Source organism: Amblyomma maculatum, chromosome 4, assembly GCF_055883805.1.
Source record: "Amblyomma maculatum isolate TAMU_Amacu chromosome 4, ASM5588380v1, whole genome shotgun sequence".
Lineage (NCBI taxonomy): Eukaryota > Metazoa > Arthropoda > Arachnida > Ixodida > Ixodidae > Amblyomma > Amblyomma maculatum.
The window spans coordinates 71,936,780-71,947,627 of record NC_139347.1 but is presented as its reverse complement, the minus strand read 5'-3'; the positions used below and the strand labels follow the sequence as shown (position 1 = coordinate 71,947,627).

General features: G+C 46.1%; 1 protein-coding gene across 3 annotated transcripts in view; it reads right to left on the bottom strand.

Moving 5' to 3' along the window:
- Positions 1-5,684: 5,684 nt before the first annotated feature.
- Positions 5,685-10,848, bottom strand: part of Rdl (Resistant to dieldrin) — a 228,489-nt gene continuing 223,325 nt past the window's right edge. For all 3 annotated transcript variants that reach the window (XM_084601925.1, XM_084601926.1, XM_084601924.1), the window contains one exon: positions 5,685-8,635. In XM_084601925.1, the coding sequence (XP_084458051.1) occupies positions 8,381-8,635 (255 nt within the window). In that variant the 3' untranslated portion in view covers positions 5,685-8,380. The remainder of the gene's footprint in view (positions 8,636-10,848) is intronic.

Sequence of the window (10,848 nt, the reverse complement as noted above, 5' to 3'; positions counted from 1 at the left end):
GGTAAAGAATCGGCTGTTCTTTGCTGCATCGAGTGTTTTGTGTACGTGTATGTGTGTGTATTTGTGGGCGTGGGCGAGTGTATATATATAATATATATAACCTCTGCGTTTTTCTCTGGATAGCTGTCTTGCCTCAGATGGTAGCGCCTCCGATCGAGGCGACGGGATTGACTCTGAAAGCTTCGGTAAAACTGCGTTACGCTTACTGTACTGCTGGCTGGCCTGAACTGAGCTACGCGGTGGTTAAATACGGGGGAAAATACTGAGAGCTGACGCGGTGTCCTACGGCAGGTCCAGGTGTCGCGCATGCCTCCTCGAGCGAAAGGCAAGCGCAAAGGCAGCATAAGACCCCGGGAAAAGCGGCCAGGATCTCGCCATCCTCGATGACGCACTGCGTATTCGCGTGATGCCTCACTCACTCACTCAGAGACACGCACTCGGATCGGCTTATCTGTGGCACGCATGTTCTTGTAGCTGGCGGTGGCTTGATCTGAAATCTGCAACGTTGTAGGGTGCGCTACGCAAGGGACCGTGCCCAAACAGACGCGCAGGTAGCACCTTTACCAGCCGCAGAAAACCGCTACAGTTCTTCAGGTGCTCCGTCTAGCGGAGCAAAAATCTACTACTGGGCGCTTCCTTAGATTTTTTTCGGAACCCGCTATTAGGGCAGGCGTGCTCAACGTGGCGGCGCGCCTGCACACTTTAGCACAAGTGTGCAGGTAGGGGGCAGGGGGGTGATGTGGGTACGGCGCAATTCACTTCGCGAAGCCGCGACTCGATCTTGCGTCACTGCCCGCAGCGCCTCGATCCATAAAAAGAGAGAAAATAAAGCGATAGTAAATATCGTTCGTGAAAACAAGGAGCGCCGAGCGATAAGGAGCGTGCCCGAAATGTGGCACTGGCAAGTGCGACGTTCCGTCGCCAACTAAGTCGACGAAATTCGAACGGAAGCTCGGCGCGACGTTCGAGACTCGGCCCTGTGTACGCGTCGGAGGGAACGAAAACCGTCGTCATCGACAACCACCCACGTGACGTTCCTGTGACGTAACGCGCGTAAGAGAAAAGAATAATAAAAAAAAAGCAAAGATTTGGGGAGCTCAGTTAAGACGTAGCACACGTTCGTCGTTTTAGTGCGGCATTTTTTGTGTTTTGTTGCTTAGCGGGATGGTGTCATGCCCGAGATCGAGGTGAGTGGTGGCTCACCGCGAAAAACCCGGACATAAGGACTACTTGTTCTTACTTTAACCTTGTGTTGTAGCGCGTCGCGTGCATGGATGACAACGCTCGTTCATTGCTCTGGTGACATTTTAAGACAATTTCTCGGCGCAGTTGTGTTCGCAAAACATTCAGCTCGCCATTTCAGAGCTGCAGTACTGACACGCCTCACTCCGGAAAACGAAGACATAGTCTAGCTTAGGATGCACCGTCAAACCACGTGTGCCCGAAATACAAATCACTGAGGCCGTCGGCGTAGACTATATAAGGGCCCAAAAGTTGAGCCATTATGGCGGCAAGAATTTTCTGAAACACCCTAATTGGTGTTAGGCTTCTGACAGCCCTTTATGTGCTCAAACTTGCACCTCCCTTAACCAGTATCCCAGAGACACATCTGCTTGAAAAATATACTTTTTGGTTTATGCCAGAGTGCGCGTTCCCAGCGCCGTGTCTGCGCGTTGGGTTCCGTTGGTAGTCTCAATTTCCTCACTTGTTTCTTGTCTCGCGTTCCCTTCATTCTTGTCTAACCCGCACTTCCGTTTCCCTTCCTTGCTTCCCGTGCCTCTTTTCGGCGAAGAAAGAAGAGAGCGAGGGGAGCGGAAGTTTTTCCGCAGTTGGCATGCACACGTTCAACATCTACGTAAACATTCGCGAAAAATAATTCAGGTACATTGCGCTGGCATATCAGAGGATATCTATATCTATTACATTGGAGTTCGTAAAAGGAGCGCCAAAGTTTGCAACAATAACCTGACTCATTGAGATAAGTTTGGTTATTGAGAAGAAAACCTAAGCACAGAGGGAGAGAGAAAATTAAAAGAACACAAAGAGCAAAATGTCCGAGTTCGTACAGTGATTTCCAGAACTTGTCAGGCTACGTCATATCGTACTAGAGCGGCGGTCGACTCGTACGCTGGAGCACTCCTTGGATTCCAACGCATTAAATGTGTCCGACGTGTGAAAAAAAAAGTCAGTTTTCCCGTCTTGAGGACACCATTTTGACATAACGACCAAAAAAAAAATTAAATAAAGAACTAAAAAGTTGTATGTATTAGCTCGCTGTGTTGGGTAACAAGTAATTCTTTCGCACTTGCCCCTTCCTCAATAGACCCTCGCACAAATCTTCTAAAAAAATTATCTAGCTACAACGAGGCCTGCCGTTTTTATAAGTGCGCCTCGAGGCTTGGGAAGTTCTGAAAAATATCGCACGTTTGAGTGATTTGGCAACCTTTAGTGCATAACATTCATCCAATCAGTGTATTTCTAACAGGAAATAATAAACCAATGGGTTTCGAGTTGAGAAAAGGAAAAGAAGCGTGGACGTACAAAATAATCCGACTTGGCGTGAAGCGAGTAACTTTGGCGGCTGCTTTCTTTTATTTTAACACCAAGCCTGCGATGTTAGTCCAGCGTACGCCTGTCGCTACCGTTCTTTGTCAACTTAACCAATTTCGGTTACTGAAACATGAACATGAGCAAGCTGCGCGGCAGGCTTTACCGCTGAAGTCTTCAATCCATTATTAGACGCAGGCGTGAATATCTCGTTACAGATGGCGGACGCATACACGTAGACGAAAGCTTACTCCTTGAAGCAATACACGCAGGAAATAATAAGCAAAGTACTCCGAAGGCTAAACAAAATTCCAGGCGCTCACTCGGCCGCCTACATAAGCCGCACTTTTACAGGGCGTCACTCATTATTTTTAAAGCGCCAAACAAATATGAATCTGTTTTCATTGTTGCCGCCACTGCTCTTAATTCTGTTTGCTTCCTCGGCGAAATAAACTGCTAAGGAACGGTACGCAACATTTAAACACCCGAGCCTAGGATTTAAACGAATGAAGTAGCTTTGGGCTGACTATTAATCATTGCGGGGGAGTCGGCACAAAGAAGCACAAACTGAGAGCACACTCTATAGAATTTTTAGAAAGAAGAAAATGACGAAGTCACCCAAGGAAGCACACCTACTGAAGGATTGCACTAGATGTATGTCCGAACAACCTGTCATATGCTGACGCTCTGCGCGTTTTTTTTTCTCTTCTTGATTATAACATGACGTTGTCGTCAGCAACCATGAACAAGACGTACACAGATATCGTTCAGTCAATAGCGCACGCATGCACACGCAAGAGCAACATACACGCACACACGCACGCACAAAGAAACATGCAGCTAACACTGGGAAATAGGAAATACTTTCACTCACGATAATGTTAACAAGGGGAGATTGAAGCAGCCTGATGCATTGGGTCCAAGCTATCAAGATCCACATGGACTTTCAATGGGCGTGGTCGGATCATTTTTATCAATTTTAACGTGGCAAGGAATTGAGAAATACTTAGCCTTTTCAGCCGAATAAACTGATAGTGGGTGCTATTTTCGCGCAAGAAAATATCTTCAGTAATAAACCGGCAGAAACTTGTGCGATGACTTTGTTTTGCCATTTATAGCGGTCAATTTCACATGAGAAAATACAACTTCTGAACAGTGACACCTCTCGATAAGCAGGAGCTCTGCTCTTATGCATTTTTTTCCATTAAGTGTCCTTGCTTTCTTTCAAGCTGCTCAGTATAATACACTTCAGCATTCCGTCAATAGATTCTTATTCCTGAGCGATGATAATAAAGAGTTCAAGAGCTGTTAAACAACGGCTTTATGAATTCAAGGAATGAGCGATGGGGGGCTAGTTGATAAGACATGATTTTGAAAAGATTAGACTGCGCAGGGAGCAAAACACAGAAAAGAAGTAAACAGGTAGAGCGTAGACCAGCAACAAGTCTACGCTCGTATTATGTACTCCTTTTCTGTTTCTTGTCCCCCGTGCAGTTGTATGTTTTCAAAACCATGACTTTTTGAGTTATATTAAAGACTGCTACTTCGACCACGGGTTAGCAAAAGCTAAAAACGGTTCGAGTGCAGATTAGCACAGCAAAGAAAATTTGCAAGCTGGACAGACAACAACCTACAGCCAAATGTTTAGTTTAGAATTCGCAATGAGCATCCTAGCATGGTGAAGGCAGATTGCTCAGGGTTTACAAGAAAAGAAAATCAATACGGTTAATAGTCGTAATTCGCAGCAGAGGAGCAACCCACTTTCATAGATGGTACTGAGGCCTCGAGTATTGACTGCACTATGTGGCGTCGCTGCGTTGTATTATTTACAAAGTTATGAATCAGGCACCCAGCTATGGATTGATTAAAAGCGCCAGGTCACATACGCCAGAGAACAAAAATTCTTCATGCTCCACAAACATCCTTCACTTTAGGTTGTATCTTTGTATGTATGTCTGCCAAAGTGGGTATGTATTCGTCGCCCTTACTCAGTCTCACTTATTCTTCACTACTGCCGCGTTCTTTTCACTCGGTGCAGCTAAAGCCGGGTCATTCGAAAGCGAGAATATTAAGCACTTCTGTTTGTTTTCCGATGGAGACAAGCTATCACTGACTTGAAAGTATCGCCTTAACTGAAGCGGAAAGATCCGTTCACTGCGGTGGAGTCAGGCACCTCAATAACGACACAATGACGACGATGATAACTGAGGATACGAGCCCATGTAAACGCGAGTTTAGGTGGCTGTGTTTTACGCGTGTCTGTCTGTCTGCCTGCGTGCGGGTGCGCGCTGTAATGTACAGGGTGTGCGGGGATGTGTGTGTGCGTGAGTGGGAGCATGTATGTGTGTAATCGGGCTTTCGTAACAACCAACGAACACGCTACAGCTACGCGGTTCCCGCTCCAAAAGCGGTTAACCGGACGTTGAAGCTGGCTCACTCGAACAGGTCACATTGAGTACGCAAATGGCCCGCCAAAGAGGCATTCTTGTGTAAAATACACTACGCGAGAGAACGCGCTCTCCCACCGTGAAGGACGGCATCTACTCCTACGACTCGCGCGAAGGTGTGGCTACAGGGGATTCAGCACTTCGTGAGTTTCACATCGTCATTTATCGTTTTTTTTTTTTTTTTCATCAACTCCAACCACAGCTCGAAGTTCGCGGATCTCTGAGGAAAGCAATGGCTTACAGTTGTGCAGTGCAGATTACGGGACTATGTCGTCAACCCCCAGAACGACTTGTTCTAGCATCGCACAAGACGAGCTGAAGAGGTCGCCACATAACAGTCACAGCTGGCCCCACCCTCGGCTTCGTATCACATGCACCAACGATCTAATATATATTTCTTGTATATCTTGACACGTGCTGGTTTAACATCCGGTGAAATAGCGCCCTAAATGAAAAGAAACAGGATCCTCTCACTTTGCCTCACATACAAACTAAACGTGCGCAACACCCGCTCGAAATGACGAAGAAGAAGATGGGATCACTATAACAACCAACACACACGCGGTACACACTCGATGTTTTAACGCGTATAGCGCTTCGTTTTTTTTTCTTATCTTTAAAATTAACTCACGAAGTCGTCTTTCCTGTAAGACTGCCTTTTTTTTTTTTTTTTTTACCCGTGATGGGTTCCGAACCGTGGCTGAGAGCATCGACTACAGCGTTACTTTACAACAGCGATGAAAAAGGCGGACGAGATGAAAAATACACGGGGGAAGAAGTGTGCGGCATTAATAACACTTACGGGGTCTCGCTGCAAGTTATAGTATACGCGAGTGAAATCAAGAAAGATGGACACTGTGTTGCAATTTCACTCCGATAAACGCTTTGTCGCCGACAAGGTTAGCGAGGAGAATGAACGGCAAACGCGACAGACACGGCGTGCTTTTTTGGGGCTGTTTAGCGACATGAACATTAACAGCCTTTATTTCAAGTTTCTTGAGCAGAGTTGAGATGTAACTGTAGTAATAGCAAATGTGCCTTGAACGGCAAATGGATCTGGTATTTCTTGAAAACGAACGATTACATCGACACAACTACTGGTACATCCTTCATAAATCGCATACGCTTGCAGTAAACATTAAGTAACTGTTCAGGGCATGAGGCACTCCAAGGAGCGCCGCAAATATAGCGTTGTGCGACCGACATAGGTTGGAACGCCTTTTTTCTGCTCTTCGTTCTCTTTAAGATAGCATAATTATTATGGAATAGTTTCAGGGTGCCGATGCACAACTTTGTGGCCGGTGCATCCTTAAGATCATCTGGAAAGTTTAACCACCTTTCCACTAGTTAACATTATGGCCACTTGAAGGCAATTCGACAGTCAGTTTTGAACTTATGACAACGACGGAGCCATAACAATCAACATCGGATAAGCAGCTGAGCTCAATACTATATTTAAAACAGTCATCCCTTGATGACCTTGGAATTAAAGTACATTATCAACAGTTTGAAGTTTGAAGCGCGCAAGTATAGACGGAACACCACCGTATCTTTGAAAATGGTAAGGCTGGAGGCCGCGCTGTCGTAACCGACGCCATCGAAGAAATTCATCGTTTTTTGTTTGAGTTAGATGGATAGCTACCAAAAAATTGCGAGCTGCTGTTTGAGGCTTTTGATTCCCGCTCTTCATAGTCGCATCACTCTGGCTGGACGAAGTTAGCCTATTGGAAACAATGATGTCTGATATAACCCTTGCCGACAGTAACAACACTCGCCAGCTGAGACGGTGCCGAGCAGGAGTCTTTGTGGTTACTTTCTAAAGTTTCGCCAAACTGGGTGCGTTATCTCTTTTTTTCTTTTCGATTTTCAGTCCGGAGCTGTGCTCGTTCCACGCCGCCAAAAGTTTTCGCTTGACAGCCCGCTGCGGTCTTATCATAAAGTGTACGCCCTAGCATTCGTAATACAGTGCGAATCTATCCGATTCTCTCCTTTCACGGCACAGGTTTCCAAAGCGCACAAGTGAACAAGCGTTGTCAATCTCATAGCATGCGAGGCACAACAACTCGGGAAGGTTGCTTTGTTCCGATACAATGTTGGCACGCGTCTTCACGCTTGAAACGTGAACGCGATGTCGTATCGTACGGGAACTTGAACTCTATCGCTACCGGTGACTTTTGTGAGCGAAGCGGATTCACGGTGTTTGTTCTTTTCTTCATTTTTCCCAGTTTCGCTTTCTTCCTGTTGTGTGTATTTCGTTCCGGGGAAGAAGCTACCTGCTTGTATAGCGGGTAACCTGACCGCTATTATGTGGTCGCTTAATAATAGCCTCGACTGACGGGTGTGTGTTTTCTTCGTAAAGTCTTTTGGTTTCAAGAAAAAAATGGTTGCCTAAATTGGAAAGCAGATGAGAAGGGGAAAAAAATCAAGGAACGAAAGAGAAAGCTGGAGGAGGTGACACGTGTGTCTGCCCTCTGTTGGCATGCCCAACTGTGTTCGGCTCGGTGCCAGGACCGACAGGGCGTACTGTGGAGGACAGACTCCGCGTAAATCAAGAATCGATAAATACGTGACACAAAAGAAAACAAAAACTCAAGCGACGGACGAGCCTTACCGACCCAGCCGGCGCCGCTTAGACACAAGCCAGAGTCGCTGTGATCAGCCATCGTGAGGCAACTCTCGTGGACGGACAGATTACTGTTACCCTGACGAAGACACATGCGCAGCGTCAATCAAAATATGACTCAGCGTGAAAAATATTAGCCCAAAACCGAGTCCAGGCTCTAACCATATGCTTTTTGGCCGAAGGTGATAGCACCGGTTCAGTTTCCAGGAGCGTACGTCGTGAGCATTGCGGCTAAGGCTACAAAGGATACTTCCACTCGCATTGTAGCTCACCTTACTTCCTCTGTTGGCGAAAGGGTCTTTATTTTTTTTAACCGATGCAATATTATATTGTGCTGCGCGACGTTCTAAAAATACACTTGAGCGCATTGGCGACACTTGGGAGTTGCAGTTAGACGTCGTGACGAGAAGGATGTTGTCGAGCGCGTTGCTACTGCCGAGCGCGGCGCCACACGAGAGCGGCTGGAACTAGCGACTGTAGTCCGGCTTGCACCTCTGCCGTGCTGGCTGGGCCCGGGGAGAGCCGTCGGAATCGCCACAGGGTGGGCCGAATTTTGTTAACCGTTTTTGTTGCTGTTTTTAGCTTCATATACTGCGACGTTGCTTGTGTTGGTAATATCCGGTGGAGCCGCGTTCGAGCCCCCCGTTCTCGTCGAACGGGAGGACACGCAGCAACCTTTTCTCTCTCTTGGAGGAAAATCGTGCGCGTGCGCGCGCGCACGAACACCGCCGACGGCAGCGCCGCGGAGCGGGCGGGGCGCGCACTAATCGTCGCCGACGTCATCCGGCAGAACGTCGCTGATGTGCAGGTAAATTATCCAGTACATGAGGTTGAAACAGACGAAGCAAACGGGGAACACCACTCGGGAGTACTTGTCGATATCGGAAGGGCTGACGCCAAATAATTTGTTGGGGTTCTTGCAAAACGCTGCCTCGATGTCCGGCGCGCCGTTGACGGTGTTCTCCAGAGTCGAGGATTTGCTGAATCCTTTGGGGTCAACCATTTTGAGACGTACTTCCTGCAAGGCCAGCCAGAAAAAAAAAAATAAAGGGGATGCAGAGGCAGTAAGGAGTAGGTGAAGAAGGATTAACAAAGGACCGGTTTAGCATGCGAGAAGATGTCGCAATGAAATAGTAAAATGATGAGCAAAATCATGTACACGGGAGATTAACCAAAAAGAAAAGGAGGGAAGGGAAAGGCAGAAAAGGACCATTGAGTAAGGAGGAAAGAGAAAAAGAGTCGAGAGTTAGCACGAGCAAGGGAGTACCTTTTTATGCATCAAAATTGGAGCTAAAACCTGTATCTAAGAAAAGCTGGTTTATAGTCTCAGTAAGCATGAATAAGATAGGTATTAAGTAAAACATAAGTAGGACTCAAATTCTGAGTGCTGTTGCATGCAACAGATACTCTAGGGCATCTTACACAACTCGCAGTGTCTTGGGCAGGTTGGTTCTGATAGCTATAGCTGATTCAGTGAAATTGATAAACCTCAAGGCACTTTATGACTGGCTATATTTTAGTGACTCATTCCCTGAAATCCAAAATAAGCACATTTGTTTATTGAAACACTTGTGGCATGCAGTATTTGTGCTCACGATAATATAAGCACTGCAAAATTGCTGGTCAATAAAAGAAAAACGGCATCCGCAGAAGCGTGCGAAGGCAAGGACCTGTGTCACAAGCGTGAAGTACCGAAGTGGCAATCATCGAGCATCACAGAAAAAAAAAGTGAGTAATGACAGATGCTGGACGAGTAAGTGTAGCGGCCATCTGTTCTTTACTGAGCAGCAAATACACGCGAGCATGCATAAATTATGCTTTATTGACTTTGCACGAATAAGAGAGCTTTTATAATTTGCTTCGTTAATTCTGATCTAACCTTTACACATAAATGTCTCATTTGAAAATAACTTAGTTTATAGCTTCTAAAATTCACAGATACATCTAGTTACAATGCAATCATTACAAGCTGTTGGAGCCGTCACTTTGAGGTTTGCGTAATTATTTCGCGGTTTTGTTTGCGTATCGCTGAATGATTTTGTGGACTCCCTGATTACGCGTGCAATGTTACAGCCTTATTAACAGGTATATACTGGCTACATGACATATGCGCTAATTTGTGTTATGCATTCTAGAAGTTCTTATAGGAAACTTGTATACGAAGCAATTGTTGTCTGAGCACGACTGATGTCGTAAAATTTCATTAAAAATTTTTAACTAAATCCCTGGGGATATTTATAATTTCAGAAGCTGGTGAGAGCACTGAGTAACAGGCGGGAATACTGCTGCGTTTTTGCTCATACATAATGTACGGAGGTATAGCAAATCACGATTTCCGTTTGCTGAAATGTGTCCTGAATGTTGTTAGAGAAAATGCCGACAGTAAGGCTACCGGCCATGTTCCTATGCCGAGTCTTTTATCTGCGGCAAAGTAACGTCGCTTCTAAAGCAGTCTCTGCAGAATACTTCATCTCGATCTTTCTATGATACTCTGCCCATAGCTCTTGCTCCTTTCAGCCGCATCGTGTACGTGTTTCGTATGGACGACAGGAACACGGCTCAAGACACCACGAACAAGATACCACTTCGTAATCATGCATGCGCATTCATTTCGTCACTGCCGAGCTTGTTTCCGCGCATCACCGCCTGCTCTGTTTGCCACCGTTGTGCCATGTATACCTCTCGAAACTTTCCTCCCTCTCCACTACCTTTCGTAGTGTTCTTTCTTCTTGAAGACGACGTACCTGTTTTCAAATTCATGAGGTGCGCAATTTAGAGAGTCAACGAAATGCAGTTTGACACGGCGTATACCAAAAGTAAGAATGAAAGAAGACTTGCTTCTGAAAGGCAGTTTTCATGCCAGGCGACGAGCGAGGGGCACTCGCATTTGCATTCTAAAGTTGAAGCTTCATTCGCGATTCGCACGAGTAGTTTTGTGTACGGAAGGCTATGTTGCGCGATTGTAGTTCTGTCCTAGAGCTGTCACATTTCACTGGCCAAAAATCTGCTGGAACGAACGTGCTGCACGCTCGCAAAAAAACATTAAAACAAAAGCAACAACGACAACGAACATTGCTTTCGTGATAGCGTGTTTTCCTCGCCGCATCGCACAGAATATCAGTTACGTGTCTTTGCTCCTACAGGCCTGTTTGTTGCTACAAGCAGCGCAAAAGGCCGCCTTATGTAACCGGCTCAGCAAAATAGGCGCCCCTAAATATCAATGACAACCGC